We start from the raw sequence: 18730 nt of genomic DNA, 5'->3' as shown, positions 1-18730 counted from the left end.
CACTCCCAGAGACATTTAAAAAGCAAAAGGCCGGAATCACTCTGTTGGATGACCGACAATCTCATTGAAGACTATAAAAAATCAAAACGGAACAAAAAAAAAAAAAAAAACATTGCCGTTGCCTCGAGGCCTTCAACTAACGTAATAGTTAATACAATCAACGGTAGCTTAAACCCCATAAACCAAGGACTCAGAGCACTAAATTTATCTTCGACTACCTCTTACAGAGGTGATTGATCAACAGTCAGAGATATGATGGAACCACGTAGAGAGTGAGAGAACCGGATAGAGGCGACAGAAACCCTAACCTTTTCATTTTTGAAACGAGTCCTGATGTTGCCAAGTTCCTTATCAACTCTGAGTCGCTCCTGCTCTTTGTTCTGGCAGTTCCTCACGTCGCTAATGAAGACGGAGAGACCTCTCATTCCAGACAAGGCCATCTCCTCCCAGATCCAGTAACGGAACCCAAGTCCTCGATTCTCCTTTCGATCCTCTCAACTTCTTGGTCAGATCCGACTGCAGAAAAACGAGATCTTGCGAGTGGGTGGCCACCAACCGCCGACGAGATGCCCTGCAAGTGTGTACAGTCGGGGTGACGACGCGAAGAGCCGAAGAGAAGAGTCAGAAGACTAATCACCGGTGCGAAGAACCCCTTGGCGAGAGGAAGAGAGCTGGACTCGGAAATTTGGAAAAGCCGCCAGCCCCTCGAGAAGACGACTTTTACCAAGACACATCATTTCCACCAACGCTCCACTTTTCTTCGTCTATTTCTAATTTCTATTTTGTTTGTTTATTAATTTTCTGTTGCCGTTGTACTTTTCTCAGTTCTCTTCTTTAAAATTACTGGCTGGCGACGGTAATTTGACTACTTAATAACTATTTACCGGCTGCCAGTTGTTTTTGTCTATGTGTATTCATTATTCAGCGAATGCCCCTTTTTTTACATAATCGTTTTAAATTTTTAATAATTAGGGTTACGTTTGGATAATCTCCAAAATTTATGATTTCAGAGGCGGAAAAACAAAGCGCCAAGTTTGAGGGATGTTTGGGAGAAGTCAGCTGGTTCAACTGCTTTTACCAGAAGTCCAGGAAGATTCATCTGTTTCGGATAAGTTATTTAAAGAGGCGGTAAAATACAGTTCCTTAAATAACTAGGGTAGTGTTTGATCCTATTACATTTTTTATAAAAACAGCAATGCAATAGTATATTATTTTTCAAGAAAACGGCAATACATGGTACTGTTGACAGTGGAAACAAACACCACCTAAATGACGACTGGTTTCTCTAGGTTTTCATTAAACATCTCCTTCCATGTGGGCACGGTGCTCCCATCAAAAGGCCAACGCTGCTATGTTTCAGCACTCCCAAGCACACTCAATCTTTGTGCTTTAGTTCTTACCAAAAAAAGAAAAAAAAATCTTTTTGCTTTAATGATTAGACCAAGTTTAGGAATTGGGAGTGATTATTTGAAAGGCTAGCAGTAGGGGTGATCATGGGTCGGACTTGCAAAAAAATCTTTTTGCACTTATGAAAAGGGTTATAGTTTAGGCTCGGGCCTGACTCGGTTCGAGGTTTCGGGCCTAATTCCGAACCAATATCACTCATATATAAAGTATTAAATATCTATATCTATATATTAAATGGCATAACATGCATATAAACTTATTTTATACATTATATTATATAAAATATTACATATAATATAAATTATACATGTTATGTTATAATATTTATATATAAAATATAAAATATAATGTAAAACAACATCTATACATATGCATATATTATACACAAAATATGTAAGTTTAAATATATATATATATATGCGGGTCGGGTCGGGCCCAGGTCAGGCTTGAAGTATGAAGCCCAAGCCGGGCCCTAAAATTTGCAAGCCTGATGTGGGCCTGGGCCTGGGCCTGGGCCGAGCCTGAACACAAAACTCAGGCCCAAACTCAGAATTTCCGGGTCATCCTTGTGCAGGCCAGGCCAGTCCGGGCCGGGCTGAAATGATCACCCCTAGGCCCTAGTTAGAACCCTTCCATAACCTCCCATGGCGGTCGTTGTTTGGTACACTAACTTTCACTCCCCCTTTTACTTCATCAATTCAGTCTATTTCCCTCCAATGCGTACTTCACTCTTTATTTATTTATTTATTTGAATAAATCAGGAGAGCACGTACAAAACCAGGAATAGTGCGTCTCCAAAAGTCAGCAAAGGAGAGAAGGGAATGAGGAAGAGAGACTGATCCTCATGAGCAAGTCAATCAGCTGCCTGATTTACCTCTTTAAATGATGGTAAACCACGTAACGCTAGCCCTTGCATGAACAAATCTCACATCCACATGCAGTTTGAAATCGTGTCCCTAAGCTTCCAATGAGTCTTCATCTTGTGCTTGAGACATAAATTGACCAATTTCGAATCGCCCTCAATGATGTTTGGATGATTCCTGATATTCAAAGCCATGGTATGGGCTTTCCAACAGCCTAAGCTCTTGCTTAATTAATAGTGCATAAGCCAAGTTTATAAGTTTTAGTGTCGAGAATTTGACCCAAAGGCTCAATTTAGAAGGAATACATTAAATACAAATTTGTAGAGTATAAACTTTATATTTTATATTATTTTTTATATATTTGTATTTGTACTCATTCCAAACTGAGCCAAATGATCGCGTGCTATGCTTGCAACCACTTTCCTTCACTATTGCAAGACACGTCAAGCCAAATTTTGGACATTTCGATATGATAGGCTTCCAAGTCAAGTCCACTACTAGGTTCTTTGACCCTTCAAAATGTTCCAATAACATGTTAAGTGCCTTTTTCAAAAGCATCGGTGGGGGGACCGTTGCATTGTTGAACATCTTGAGGTTTCGATTCCTCCAAACACCCCATAAAATAAAGGCAAATTTATCTCTCACTATATGCCTATTACTTTCCCTTTCTATCTCCTAAACTAGTCCACCAATCAGCAAGGGAGTGATCATTATCAGTTGGGCACTCTAACGTGGTATTAAGTGTTAATCATATTTGTTTTGTATGCGTACTTCACTCTGATCATAAACCTTCATACATTCCTGATCTAATGCACACATCGTGGAGCCTCAAGTTCATAACTATTTGTATCCAACAGTAACACGAATTCGAATTTTCTCCTCATATAGTGTTACTTTCATCAATCTCACAGCATGTCTCAACGCGCACATGGGAAGCATTTTCTGTACTTGTATGCTATTATTCATTATTGTCCAATTGTTTGGCTTTTGTAACCAAACACTCTAATGTTATTCATTATTATCCATTATTGCCTAGAATGAGCCACCATCACTATCAATAGTCACAACCACCACCTTGCCAATCTACTGTTAAAGTGTATATCTTCTTTACAGGGGGCGCTTTTATTAAATATATTAGGGCCTGATTGGTTTGCAAAATAGGGTCTGGATTTGGAATGGGCCCAATTGTTTGGCTGAGTGGAATTAGAATCTCATTCCTCTCGCTCCTAGTGGAATGACATTTGTTCATTTAAGGAAATGGCCCATTCCCTCTCCCTTCATTAGGAATGAAATATCATTTTAATTAATTTCAATTCTCATTCTAATTTTTGTCTGAACCAAACAAATTATGAGAATAGATCATTCGATTCCAATTCCGGATATGAATCAAGTGAACCCACACAATGGACTAAGGGTATTTGAAAATCCGAATTCGAATATGAGATTTGTTTTAATCGATTCGAATCAAATATTTAGTTGAATTCGGATATACATTGATCTGATATGATAAATATTCAAACTAATTATATATATATTATAAAAGTTAAAAAATGAAAATGAAAAATAGCATTAGTTTGAAAATCTCAAAATTGAGCATTACATTTGAACTCTTTCAGTTTTATCTCTCAAAACCCTAATCCTTTGTCACTTCCTTCATCGTCACCGGTTGTCACCAAAGCAACCACCATCGGTCCATCACCGGTCACAGCCCCTCATCATCCTACCAACCACCACCTTTTGTCGGAGTTCGGACGCCATTGTCGCTCATCTCATCTTTCCTCTTAGGCTCTTACCTCTACCTCTCTTCTCTTAGTATGTGACTCGCCACCCAAGCAACCACCACCACCGATGGTAGTGTTAGTGACAGCGGTCGAGCACCAGTCACTGGCCATAGCTCAAGATCAACGTTGTCTCTTTCTCCCAATCGCCCGTTCGCCGCTGCTCAAGCTCAAGCAACCCTCAAGCCTCGACCGTCTAGCATCACTGGCTTTGTGCTGCAACCCACAACTACCGCTAGGAACCCATCGCATTCGCACCGCTATGAACCCACGCCATCACACACTCACATTTGCCCACTGCCGGGAATCCACGCTTGCTGCCATCCCTTGCCTCTTTTCTCAAGGTGATTACAGTCTTACAATTACAAATTGGTTCCTATGCTAAAATATTCAAATCACAAGTTTTTGTTAGTGTTGAGCATTGTTCCAAAGTTCATACCAGGAAGAAAAGTAATGTGCGCCAACAACTACCCTTCTGCACCCTTTGAAGTTCTACTACATCCATCGCTCTCCCTCATTTCTTTGCAGGTTCACACATATACTCACGGGTTTTTTATGTTTTTGTGTTATTTTATTGCTCATCCTCCTCCTTCTCTCTTTCTCTATCCATCTCTCTATCTCTTCTTCTTCTTCTTTTTTAGGGGGACTATGGTTAATGGCTGTTGGTGTCAACGGTTGAAGGCTTATGAAGTCAAGAATGTGAAGTCTAACAACTTTAATTTCCTCACAATTCCATCTGAAAATGAAGATCTTAGTGTCTCACTTTTGATTGGAAAAAAAAACTTTATCCTTTGGGTTGGAGTTCGGATATTGCTGGCAACCTCTCTTTTATGTATCCTGGTTTTCCTTGTTATGTAAGCACACTGTCCCTCTTTATTCTATCCTTGTTCACCACCTTGGAACTTAATGCCATATGTGGTTACTAAGCTCAAGTGTATCATCTTTTTAAAGTTTTCATATTCATGTTATTCTTATTGGTAATAGTAACTATCAGAAGTTCACTAGATTAATACTCGATTCATATGATGGCTTCTTTGAAATTGTTTTTGTTGGTTAGAATGATGCATCATGTTGATACTTCTTTATCAATTTGGAAAGAGATGAAAGTAAACACAGAATGCCTTGTAAGGGGATGAATAACAGTTGAAGGCTACAAATGTAATGCATCAAGTCCAGTAGATGAAGCAATATCGGGTGTAGGTGGGGTATTGATTGTAAAACTGGAACTAATCTAATCAGATTCGAATTAATCTAATCCCTAACTTGCAAAATCTTTCTGTTGCAAAATCGGATTCAAATATATTCGAAAAGTCAATCGGTCGAATTCGAATTCGAATTTGAATCGAATCGAATATTTGATTTAATAATCAAAATCTATTTCAAATTGATGGATTTTCGGATATCAAATCAAAATCGAATATCAATATCTACAATCGGTTTCGAATTCAAAACTAGCCTCATTTGATCCGTTTACTGGCCTTCATTCAACTTACCAAATTCATCGACAAATATATACAACATTCAAACTAACTTTACTAAAAAATAAATATTATTTTCATACAAATATGAATACATGTTTGAACATAATAAATTTGAAGGAAAATTACATATAGGTATCTTATACTTTTAGGGTAATGACACTTAAGGGTCTTAACTTTAAAGTGCGACCAAATACCCACAAATTTCAAAAATCAACACTCAAATCCAATAGTTAGCACTCTACCAATTGTGTGCATCATGTGACATGTGATGTCACGTGCGTTTTGAAACATTTCAAAATCTCAAGACTACCATTCACATATTTTATGAAACCATATTGCGATGGAAATTTCAAGTTCTACCAAAATAACCTTGCATCAAAATCGATCATTCTCCAAGACCAGCTCAACAAATTCATTATCAACATTGCTTAAAAATGAATTTAAATGGGCAATTTGGTAATTTTATCGTTTACCATAATGTTGGTTAATAGTATTGGACTCATGTGTCGATTCATTAACCATCATGAGCCGGGATGGGCCGGGCTTTGCCTTCATAACAACGGGCTTAGGCTAGGCCAGGGCCATGCCTGACCCACAATATGGGCCTAAAAATATAAGCCAGGTTGGGCCAAGATTCCAAGACTAATTATTGTATTTCAGTTTCAAAATTAAACAATTATACTTTTATTCACTTATTATGGTGGAGACTATAGTAACTTATAAGAAACCTTAAGCTTAATATCAAGATAAAAGCTTCTAACATAAAAGAAATTAAATAATTATACATTGTAATTTATAAAGGTTCACTTATTGGCACCACCTAAATGACGACCGGTTTCTCTAGGTTTTCATTAAACATCTCTTTCCATGTGAGCACGGTGCTCATATTAAAAGGCCAACATGCTATGTTTCAGCACTCCCAAACACACTCGATCCTTGTGCTTTAGTTTCTTTCCAAAAAAAAGAAAAAAAAAAGTGCTTTAATGCTTAGACCAATTTTGGGAATTGGGACTGATTATTTGAAAGGCTAGCACCCTTGCATAACCTCCCTAGATGTGCAAAGTGGTCCGGCCTGGCCCACAGCCCAAGCCCATGCCGTGTTGGCCCATGGGCCAAGCCTTTGTCCAAGCCAGGCCATGGATCGGGCCAAAAGCTATTATTGCCTAATTATTTAAAAAAATTAAAAAAAAAAACTTAAAATTTTAATTTTATATGAAATTTGATGTATATAATTGCTTATATATACAATAATTAAATAAGTTAGTATAATAAAATTGGAAACAATTGTTTATTTTATTAATATAGTAGATACTATATATTATTATAATATTATAATTCATATAATATATAATATATTATATATAAATATATAAATAGCATATATGGGACGTGGGTTGGGTCGTGCCAACATGCAAACCGCGGACGCACGGACCATCATGCCAGGCCCAGCACAGCCCATGTGCCATCATGCAGGGCCGCACCGGGCTGGTCCAATTTACACCTCTATCTGTAATTGTAAAATGACCAACAGGCTTACTAACTTTCGGGTTCTCGCACCGCCCATCTTAACACCTCTCTGCTTCTCCCATTGATACAGAAACATCATAAATTTACAATTGGGCCCAATATAACTGTTCCCTAGTTACCCCTTGTTTAGCTAGAGAATCAACAATTGCCTCCCTCCCCACCCACTGTATAGTTACCTCCATCTGCTGAGTTAACCATTTGAATTTCTTCAATTCATTTCTGTAAGGCCATATCACTGAATTTGGGTTTTTAGCCAACCCATTACCACCTTGGAGTCCCCTTCTATCACCAAATTTTCCAATCCTAACTCTCTTGCAAACTGTACACCTTGTAGGGCTGCACACAATTCTTCCTTTAAGGAGTCTCAGTTCCCCACTTGTCATAAAAAGAGTGCTCTTAAGTTTCATTCCTTGTCTCTGATGACTCCTCCTATTATAGCTGAGCCTAGGCTGCCTTGACTACTCCCATTGAAGTTTAATCTCATAAATCCTTCAATGGGAGGAGCCCAAACTAGCCTTGCCTTAACATTCTGCATTGAGCTAGAAGCCACTAATGGACAATTCCTCCAAATATCATCAAATGTGAAAATTTTGAATAGTTCCACCATTTGTAGCCAGTATATAACCCTGGTCATTACACACTCCACAATTTATCGTTTTCTCCTTTCTTTCTCTTGGAAATTTCTGGCATTTCATTCTTCCCACAAGGTCCACACCACTGGTGCTCTAGTGTACCTCCACATTACTCTTCCCCTCTTCTTCGATAACACAAAGGTAGATGGGTCAAACAACATTTTTATCTCTGCTGGCATATTCCACTTGTACCTAAACAAAGAGAAAAAACAATCCCATATATCTGTAGAAAATGAACAGGAAATTAGTAAATAGTAGCAAGATTCATCGTCAGATTTGCATAGTGCACCAATTTTGGGAAATACACTGAAAAGACCTCTTCTTTTGCAAATAATCCAGAGTGTTAATTTTCTCAAGAGCCAGTTCCCAATAGAATGCCTGAATTTTAGGGGGGATGGAAACCACACTTCTTTCCAAGGAAAGGACAAAGAGGAAAAGGACTGACAAAGAGCTTTAAAAAAGGAGGCACAATAAAAGGAACCTTTAGAACTTGGGAACCAAATTCTTCTATCTGGACAATAAAGATCTAAGCAAACACTATCAAGGAGAAGTTCTAACAAACAAGCTGCTTCCTCGTTCATAAAACCCCTACGAAATCCGAGATCCTAATTAAGACTCAAAGGAAATGATGGAAGAACCAAAAAATTTGAAATGACCTTTTTTTTATACAAAGAAATAGAATACAAAGAAGGAAAAACCTTCTTTAAAGGTTGGTCACCAAACCAAGTGTCTTCTCATAATCGACTTAAATTCCCTGAGCCAACATCATACTTGATGTACTTGAGAAACAGAGGGAGGAGGCTATGAATTGCTTTCTAAGGTGTTGCCAAGGTAGCCCTACGCGATATACCAACGTTCCAGCCATTCTCCAATCTACCATGTATACTTGCCATTACTTCAATCCACAAATTTTCTCTCTCAAGAGGCCATCTCCATAACTATTTCCCTAATAGAGATGTATTATTCTCCCTTAAATTTCCCATACCTAAACCACCTTCTTCATTTATTTTACACACAACCTCCCATTTTATTAAGTGGTCCTTTCTACTCTCTCCCGGCTCCCAAAGGAAATCCCTCATAATTTTTTCTAATTTATTTTCTTCTCTTGGTTGAATCCTAAACACAGAGAGTAGGTAGATGGGTAGGTTAGCCATAGTAGATTTTATCAACGTAATTCTAACTCCCAAAGAGATGTAACTTCTATACAAAGCAGCAAATCTCTTTTTACATCTTTCTATAATCCAAAATCTACTTTCCTTCAGGTTTGCACCTAGGGGAAGCCCTAGGTAGGTCAAAGGCCACGGGGTGATATGACATTCTAGGCAATCTGCTATCCTAGGTAGGACCATCCCCTCCATATTAATCCCTGCTATGCAACTCTTGTCCAAATTGATTTTCATATTTGACACTTTTTTAAACTTTTTGATTAGATTTTTCAATCTCCCGACTTTCCTAATGTTTCCTCCACAAAAAATAATGATATCATCTACAAATTGGAGATGAGTAAGCGGGACATTGTCTCTACCCACTCTCCAAACCCTAAATTCATCTTCTCTATATGCCTTAGAGAGAAGTCTATTGAAGACATTTGCCACTAAAGTAAAAAGGAAGGGTGATAGGGGATCACCTTGCCTTAACCCTCTACAAGCTGGGAAGAAGTCTTTTACCACTCAATTAACAATGATAGAAAAATGACAATATCGTACACACCCAAGTATCCAATTGCACCATCTCTTCCCAAACCCCTATCGATGCATAACTTCTTTCAAAAAACCCCAATCCACCATATCGTAGGCCTTTTCTAAGTCAAATTTGCACACAAAATCTTTCTTCCTAGATCTCTTCATCTCCTCTACACATTCACTGGCTATTAAAATTTGATCAACTATTTGTCTCCTTTGAACAAAAGCCCCTTGATACCCATTGATGAGGGAAGAGAGAATTACTTCGATGACTAGCATCACCTTTCTTTGGAATCAAGGCGAAGAAATTTGCATTAACTCCATGGCTAACAATATGTGTATTTGTGAATTCCTTAAAGACTCTCATTAAATAATCTTTTAGCACTTCCCAACAATCTTGATAGAAAAGCCATTGTGGATCCATTTGGGTCTAATGCTTTAGACCTATTCATGGAGAACACTTCATTTCTTATCTATTCTTCCTCAAAATCTATTTCCAGCCAATTTGCTACCTCCTTATCTAGTAAAGGCCACTCCAAACCTTCTAATCTCAATATATCCTCTAGAGGTCTCCTGTAAAGGGGTTTACATTGGTCCACAAAGATTGTTGCATTTTGATCTTGATTTGAGATTATTTTTTCATTGATTTCCACCCTAGCCACAAAGTTTTTGCATCTTCTTCCATTAGTGATCGCATGAAAGAATTGTGTATTCCCATCCCCTTCCTTTATCCATTTTTGTCTTGGCTTTTGTCTCTAAGATATTTCCTCTCTCTTTAAGATTTCTTCATTTTTTTTTTTTTTTTCATCTTAAGTCCCACTCTTCCGCATAGAGATTTCTCTCAATTTCCACATTGTCTTTCAATATGGGAAATTATAATTAGTTTCCTTTCTTTTAACCTTCCAAAATGATCCCTATTCTACTTATTTATTTTAGATCTTAATCTTTGCAATTTCTTATGGATTTTGATTCATTCCCACCTACCTTATTCCTCTTAGTTCCTCATTCCACCAACCCTCCACTTTCTGAATAAAATCCAGATGCGTTAACCACATGTTTTTAAATTTGAAAGGAGCAAGGCCATGTAAGAAGATTTATGTTCATAATCTAATAGGGTGGTGATATAAAGTGACTCTCGGCAATGCCTTGGAAACCAAACCTTCCTAATGATTTTTCCATCCTCTATTGAATAGAAATCTAACTAGATTTGAGCATAGTGGATTTTCCTAAAAATTGGACCAAGTGAAATTGGATTGCAACATGGAGATCTCCTTCAATTCACACAAGTCTATGAATTAATTAAATTTCCTCATACTAGTGGTGACCGACTGATTAGAATTAAAAGTTTCATTGAAAAATCTGATCACATTGAAGTCCCCTCCCAAACACAAAACACCTTCCTACAAACCCCAAATTGCACACAGTTTCTCTCCCACATATTACTTATCTCTCTATAAGTATTTGGTCCATAGACATTAGTTAAAACCCAATTGAATCCATCCTCCACGCTCTTGAATTTTACTGATATAGTACACCTATTTATCAATTATTCCATTGCTTCAAGCACTTCATCCTTCCACAAAATCACTATACCCCCTGAAAGCCCCCCAAGATGGAGCCTCAACCCATCTTATTCCTCTTGCTCTCCACAAACTCTTGATCAACCTTCGATCCAATTATGTTAATTTGGTCTCTTGTAGCATTACCACATTAGCATCCTCTCTTTTTACTAGGTCTTTTATCACACTTATTTTCCTTGCACTCCCCAAACCTCTTAAATTCCAATTAATTAATTTCATGTTTTCACTTTTTAATCTAAACCCTCTTTTTATTTTTCCTCCATACTTTTGTTGCTTCCATCTATCTCCTCTTCCACTAAATTCGATATCACCCTCTACATCAAAGACTTCCGCTTTTTAAATTTTTTTCTCCGCTCTTTTTAGAAAGCTTCTTTGCCTTCTGAATTCCTTTATCTTTTGTATTCTCCCTTAAGGTTGGGTCACCCTTTTCTTGCACACCCTCCAAACTTGTCTCTTCATTTTTTTTTTTCCAATTCGCAAGATGCTCACTAATTAAGACCAAAATCCTTTGCACTTCTTCTTCCCTCCCCCTTCTATCTTCTACCTCTCCCTCTTCTAATCCCATAGTCCCATCTCCACCCTCTCTCCTTAACCAATCAAGTTAGTTAGCTAGTGTACTTGTTTCAGGCAGAGCACACAAATCAGTAGCCAAAACTGAAATGACCTACTTACTTGGAGACATTGAATGAGGAGTGAAGACAATTGTGGGTGGGAAATCCTGTTTGGAGACCATAAAATCAGAATCAACCCTTGAAATTTGCCTATGTTGAGTGGGGATGGGATCATTAACAATTCTGGTTGCGCCTAAAACCTTTTCAAGTGCACCCCTCTCTATTTCCTCCATACTCGTCTTCAAAGTTTCCTCTTGTTTCACTTTCTGTGCATCCTATTCTTGCTAGAACACAAGAGGTAGTCTCTCTAATTCAGGGGAAGATGTCATCTGCTCAACTTCGACTGCATTGCCCACCCAAATTCTTCTTTTTTTTTTTCTTTTGTATTGGTTGACTTTTCCTTTTCTTCTCCCAATAACAGTTCTTCAGTGTTGAAACTCTCTACTTCGTTCATATCAATCTGCACTGTTTGATCTATACTGCTCAAGCTTGAGTATTCACTCAAGTCTGACTCGTCCTCGCTGAGTCTCACTTTAAATTTTGAATCTGGTTCATGCACCTTCTCCTTTCCTTTACCACCACGGGTTTTGCTTCTTAGGGGAAACCAGAGTTTTCCCTTTACTTTGTACCCAGATCATTGCCGAACACAGTCTCTGGTATTTTCAGTTTCATTTTGTCACTGACTTGATCGAATAGGAAGAAGATGGACCAATATTATCATCCATCAAAGGGCTTTCCTTCCGACTCATGTGCCCTTTTAAGTTGTCATGTGTTGCTGCCCTTTGAGGCCCAACAATTTGACCCAAATTAATTTTTAAGTTACCCAACCCCTGTTTTCACTAGCCCATGCCCATCTTTCTTATTACCCATCACGTGATAACTTAAAGTGCCACATGATGGGTTAATAGCCTTTGACCCTAATGGCTCAGTTTTGTTCAAATCCGGTCCACCAACTAGCTTACCCACCCCTTCTTTTGAAATTTGAAATCTGGATTGATTCACATGTCTAGGTCCATTGGTCAGCACCTTAGCATAAGACTAGTTGTGTGTCTCATCCCTTATTTCCTTGCCTTATAAACCTCTTCCTCTCCCCAGATTTTGCTATGCCATTTCAGTGTAGTTTCCTTTCTCCTTTCCTACATCCACTTGACTTCTTCCACAAAGCCATTCTTCTTCTACCTTCTCATCTTCTTCCCTTCTTTCCTTCGTCCAAAGCTCAACTTCAATGGCTGTTACTAGCCAGGCTGAATAAAAGATTCCATCAACCAGTACCTTTACTGAACGTGGGATATCTTCCAACTTTACATTACTCAAACGTACTACAACTGAGTGGAGGTCTTAAACAAAAAAAACCCCCTAACCATGCTTTACACATAGTAGCTATTGATACAAAAACATCATAAATCCATAGGTGAAACGGTAGCCCCAAGATTTGAACAATTACTTTGTCCCTCGTGCGCAGATCCTTAGAGTTATAATGAGGAGACCATTTTGAGACGGTTACAAAGGTTGACTCCAATTGACAACACGTAGCCTCGAGTTCCATTTTATCTTCTACTGCCTCTAGAAGGGCCTTACACTTTTCAAAGGGGGTTAAAATAACCGAACCGACACAAACCAACTTATATATATATATATATATTTCAGCTTTATTTAAAAAATATACATATTATATATAAAATTTATGATATAAAAAATATCAGTTTTAATCCATCAAATCATTTATAATTTTTAGGCATCCAGCCTTTGTTTTCTTAGACTTTAATATTTTACTGTTCATACTGAGAGAATCATTCAAAAAACCGACCTAAACCGATCCAACCCGATTCAAACTAACCAGGTCGGTTTTACTTAGTACTGGGTTGGTTTCAGTTTCATTTCTAGGTAAACTAACCAGGTCGGGTCGGTTGGAAAAATACTAGTCAACCGACCTAACCTGACCCGTGAACAGCCCTAAGCTAAAGTACAAGGTACTGATCGAGAATTTTCCCTTTTTTAAATGATGAGAGTAAAGAAAGAAACATGTTCCACGGGTAGACCCTAAAACCATCTCCGAAATCACTAAGGCTATAATTAACTTTCACAAAAGAAGTTATGGTTCAAAGAAAAATTTGAAATTAACCTTATAGGGGTAGGTTCCAGGTTCTACCATTTCAAAACCAAACTTAATTATTCTCGTCCCTAATTGCAATTGCCAAACTTTAAGGGAGGTTTCAATAACCATAAACTACACGGGAGGTTTCAGAAATTTAACCAAAATCAAAATAAATGAATAATTTTGTGCTTGAATTGATGTTGACGTGTTTATATTCTATTGGGGACAACAAGATGAATTCACTTTTGATATGATAGTGCTTGATGGAGCGCGATCCGGCTGGTCTTAGCTGTCTGCTGCCTTGCTTTCGAACGAGGTAGCAGGGATCCTGAAACGGGAGAGATGGGAAAGCTCCGGGGGGAACCTGGTGTAGAGGCTCCGAAGCTCAAGTTAGAATCTTTCAAAAGCAAGGTAATACCAGATAGCGCAAAGTTTTTGCATACCTCTCTTATCGGGGGGCAGGGGGCTCTTATAGTCGCTTCGCGTACTCGTCCCGAGGCCCTTGTCAGATCGGGTATGATTACTCTGGCGCTTGTCAACTCGGCTGTCGTCCCTTCTACTGAGACAGAATCGTCACTGCCTAACCGTCTAACTGGAGATGGCGGCGTCAGTGGCAGTGGCAGGTGGCCGTTTCGAGTGCTACTGCCAAAACGTCAGATCCCAAGTCAGTCAGGCGTGGCGCCCTCGGGCACGGAATTCCTTGGTGCCAGGCATGGTACGACTTGTTTGGCTTTGGTGCCTAGAAGATGATGCGAAGTGCTGAGCGAGGCGGTCTTGAGCTCGGAGGTATCCCGAACTGTAACAAGGTGGGTCAGTTCGGCGAAGTGTGTCCCGAGCTGTTACAAGGTGGCAGTTCGGCGAAGTCTACCCCGAGCTGTTACAAGGTGGCAGTTCGGCGAAGTCTACCCCGAGCTGTTACAAGGTGGCAGTTCGGCGAAATCTACCCCGAGCTGTTACAAGATGGTAGTTCGACGAAGTCTATCCCCAGCTGTTACAAGGCGCAGTTGGGCGAAGTCTACCCCGAGCTGTTACAAGGTGGCAGTTCGGCGAAGTCTACCCCGAGCTGTTACAAGGTGGCAGTTCGGCGAAGTCTACCCCGAGCTGTGACAAGGTGGCAGTTCGGCGAAGTGTGCCCTTGTTCCCGCCTAGGCTTGACCCCTTTTGCCGAGCTGTCGTTTCTGCCATGTGTCTCATAATAAAGAGGTCGGGCCAAATTTTCCTTCATCAATTGCTCCCCACTCCTTGCGTCGAGGGCCTTGCCACGGTGCGGGGAGTTTTCACGAGGTGGTTGTAGATTTGTCTCATCCTTCAAACCTTCACTGTATGAGACGCTTTTGCTAGGGTTTTTTCAGTTTCCGAGAAGGCTGGAAACGTGCCTTACTCAAGAACGCTGGTGGTTGTGACCGTGCGTTTTAAATTTCAAACAAACTCGCGTTGCTGGGACGTGACAGCGAGTCATTTCAAAAAGGCACGCCACTGCTGTACGTACGCCGTCGACTGTCAGGGAGACGTGCGGCGCGTCAGATTCGAAAAGACGCGTGTCGAAGTGACGTCGGTTTCAAAAAGACATGCTGACGTTTCGCTTTTTTCGGAAAGACGTGCGCCAATCACGTCTCGACTTTAAGGGTTGCAAGGTTGGTAAGAACGTGGGCCGTCGGATCGTCTTCAGTCTGCACGGTCGATTCTTGGTTACTGTAGCTATAAATAGTGGGGGACCCCGGTTGGTTTGTCACTTCTGCGGTTGTCTATCGAGTTCACGTCCAAACTTTCAACTCGCGTCTGTCTCCAGCTCGCGTCAAGGCTGGTTATACAGTCTTCACGGTTCTTTAGCTTGTTCTTCAAACTTTCCGGTGAGTACTTTCTTGAATCTATCTTTTCCTCAATGTCTAGCTTTGATAGCTCAGATGATTCTTCGAGTAGGGCCGACGTAGGTTCCACCAACCGAGCCGTGTCCCCAGACTGCCTCAGTGACCCCGAGGTGGAGCTTGAAGACTATGAACTAGTGGGCCGAGTTGCTTCGGGCAGTTTGGCATCTACCTCCCACCGAGGTCGGATGCTAGACAGGTTTGGTCCTTTGACCATGACGCCAGGGGGGCTTCAATCCATACTTCTGTCCTACAATCTTCCAGGGGGTACACCTATTTCATTCCTTCGGGTAGCTTTCCTTGGGAACACGGTCCCGATGAGATCGTGATTTTTCGAGAGCAGCTCGCTGCAGGGTTGCGACTTCCTTTCCATCCCCTCCTCGTCGAAGTCATAAACCACTTCGGTGTCACCATTGGCCAGCTTCATCCAAACTCTATTCGGAACCTGGTGGGGACGATATCCCTTTTTTGCGAGCAGAATTTCCCCTTGGACTTAGAGATATTCTCCTCTATCTTGATGCTCAAGAGACAGGCAGGTCCTCTTCCCAGGGGGAGACAGGCGTATTACCTTACTCCTCGCCAGGGTTTTAAGCTTCTGCACGATCTCCCTAACAAGGTCCCGGCGTGGAAGCGGGACTATTTCGGCTTGCGAAGTGCACAAGGATGGCCCTTTCAGACCGGGTGGGGTGAGGTCGCTCCCGACTTAGGCGTAACTCTTGATAAAGAGACGGTGAAGGGTCTCCGGCAGTGGGCACGGCAAGGCTTAAAGTGCCACCACTACTTAACGGAGGCTAAGCTTTTTGCAGCCGGCCTGAGTTCGGGTAAGTTTCTGGCTATGCGGTTTCTTGCTTGCTCTGTTCCTTCATTTTTTCTGATGTCAAACTCGTTCTGCAGGTGTGATGGATGCAGAGAGAACTCGCGGCGGGCGTTTGTTCCAAGGTATGAAGAGGAGGAAGCGGGTCGCCAAGCGAACTCGTACCGAGCTGCCCCTGGATGAGGAGCCCCACGCCCCAGATCATACGACAGAGGATCTGCCCAGGGAGCCCGAAGTGACTCCACCGGTGCACGAGACTGTCGGGGCGCTTTTTGCTGAAACCACTCATACGGGCGCTCCTGCGTACTCAAGTGCTCCTCACTCCGGGTCTGCTCATACGCGGGCTGGGCCCTCAGGCTCGGGAGCTCAAGGGGAGTTTAGGAGCGTGTTGATGCCGAACTACGCTCTTCAAAAGAGTAGGGATGCTACTTTCCCCGAGGAGGTCACGGCGTGGACCGATCTTCCCTTGAATCAGGTCGCTTGCCGCGCCGTAACACATGCCATGGTGGTAAGTGAGATTCCGTCTTCCTTTTTTATTCTGTTGCTTCTGCTGTTATTTTCTCACTTGTTTCTTTTGGTAGGTGAATTCTTCAATTCATGCCATGGCTGCCCAAGTGGAGAGGAGCTCGCGACAGGCGCGAGCTGCTGAGGCTGCTGCTCATGCGGCTGAAGAAGCCTTCCGTGCTACAGAGGCAAATACCTGGGATGCTGAGGCGGCTGCTTACGCTGCTGAAAAGGCTGCTCGCGTTGTGATGGCCAGACAGGCGAGGTCTCAGTGTGACGCCGAGGCCATGGGGGTAGTTGTCAAGCACATGGCGGATTTGAAGTTGGATTTGCAGCATCAAGTCGAGTATCTTCAGGAGGACATTAGGGAGAGAACACAGATTTTCTCCCAAGGCATTGAAGATGCCAAAAAGAAGGCAGTTGAAGACTATATTGCCTCCCCGCGTTTTGACGATCTGATGGTGGACTCTTACAGGAGGGGGTTCAAGTTGAGCCGATGGATGATCCGGAATACATACCCCGACCTCGATGTTAGTGCCATAACCACTTCGCGCATAACTCAGGAGATGGCCAATGCTACCGATGGCGAGCCGGACTCTGAAGGAGAGGCATGGCCTTCGGGTGTTGTTGAAGTGCCTTCCGATGGCGAAGAAGTAGCTACGGGCATGTAAATTTTTTTTTTTTGCCAATGTACTGTTTCTTGCAATGGAGTGTCTTTTTCCCCTTGCTCATCTTCCCCGAGCTGTTTCTTTGCTGGGTTTTTAGATTTCCGTGGTCTTTTATGCCACGAACTGATTTTTTGCCGAACTGATAATGTGCTGAAGTTCCTCGGCTTGCCTTGTGGCACGGCCTGACTTTGTCCACTTCGCTAGGTGGTTTATAGGTAGTATCGCCTCAAGTTCACGATGTTCCACGTTCGGGGTACTCGTTTGCCTTCCAAGGTTTCGAGTTCATATGCGCCCCCGAGCGCTATTTTTACTTTATAGGGACCTTCCCAATTAGGTCCAAGCTTGCCGACGCCAGGTTCGGGCACCATAATTTTCTGGAGGACCAGGTCGTCGACTCGGAAGCTTCGTCGCTTTACTCTGCTATTGTAGTAGCGGGCTACCTGCTGTTGGTATGCCGCTGTTCGGATGTGTGCGAGGCCCCTTACCTCGTCCAGTAGGTCGAGGTTGGTGCGTAACTCATCTCCGTTCGTCCGATCGTCGTATGTTTCTAATCGCAACGTTGGTATTTCGATTTCCGCCGGGATCACCGCTTCAGTGCCATAGGTGAGGCTGAAGGGGGTTTCTCCCGTGGCTGCTTTTTCGGTCGTTCGGTGAGCCCATAAGACACTTGGTAGCTCTTCGGCCCACAATCCCTTAGCTCGATCCAGACGTGCTTTCAGTCCGCGTTGGATGGCTCTGTTCATTACTTCCGTCTGACCATTTGCATGTGGGTGCGCGACTGACGTGAAATTTTGCCGAATCCCCATGTCCTGGCACCACTCTTGGAACTTGATATCCTTGAACTGTTTGTCGTTGTCGGAAATTAGAACCCAAGGTAATCCGAACCAACATACTATGTTCTTCCAAAAGAAGTTCTGTATGCTTTGGGCCGTAACAGTTGCCAGAGGTTCGGCTTCTACCCACTTCGTAAAATAATCTACCGCAACAACTAAGAATTTTTGCCCGCCTGCTACTGGTGGGAATGGCCCAAGGAGGTCGATGCCCCATTGTGCAAAGGGCCACGGGCTGGCGAGGTATTTGAGGTCGGAGGCAGGTTGATGGTGGATGTTAGCGTGCTTCTGACACTTGTCGCATTTTCTGACGAGCTCGACAGCTTCTGCCTTCATCGTTGGCCAGTAGTATCCTTGTCGAAGTGCCTTTTGGGTGAGTGCTCTGCCCCCAAG

At 41.8% G+C, this 18730-nt stretch overlaps 1 protein-coding gene across 2 annotated transcripts in view; it reads right to left on the bottom strand.

The window, feature by feature from the left end:
* The window catches only part of LOC148847277 (AP-2 complex subunit alpha-1-like), a 50002-nt gene extending 49210 nt beyond the window's left edge, over positions 1-792 (bottom strand). Inside the window, exon 1 of one of the 2 annotated variants that reach the window (XM_088948550.1) lies at positions 309-792. In XM_088948550.1, coding sequence (XP_088804676.1) covers positions 309-440 — 132 coding nt within the window. In that variant the 5' untranslated portion in view covers positions 441-792. The remainder of the gene's footprint in view (positions 1-308) is intronic. The other variant, XM_088948551.1, reaches the window with a different exon arrangement.
* Between the last annotated feature and the right edge of the window lie 17938 nt (positions 793-18730).

Source organism: Nelumbo lutea, chromosome 6 (assembly GCF_056320005.1).
Source record: "Nelumbo lutea isolate HS-2025 chromosome 6, American lotus-T2T, whole genome shotgun sequence".
Lineage (NCBI taxonomy): Eukaryota > Viridiplantae > Streptophyta > Magnoliopsida > Proteales > Nelumbonaceae > Nelumbo > Nelumbo lutea.
This window is presented reverse-complemented; position numbering and strand designations above follow the sequence as displayed.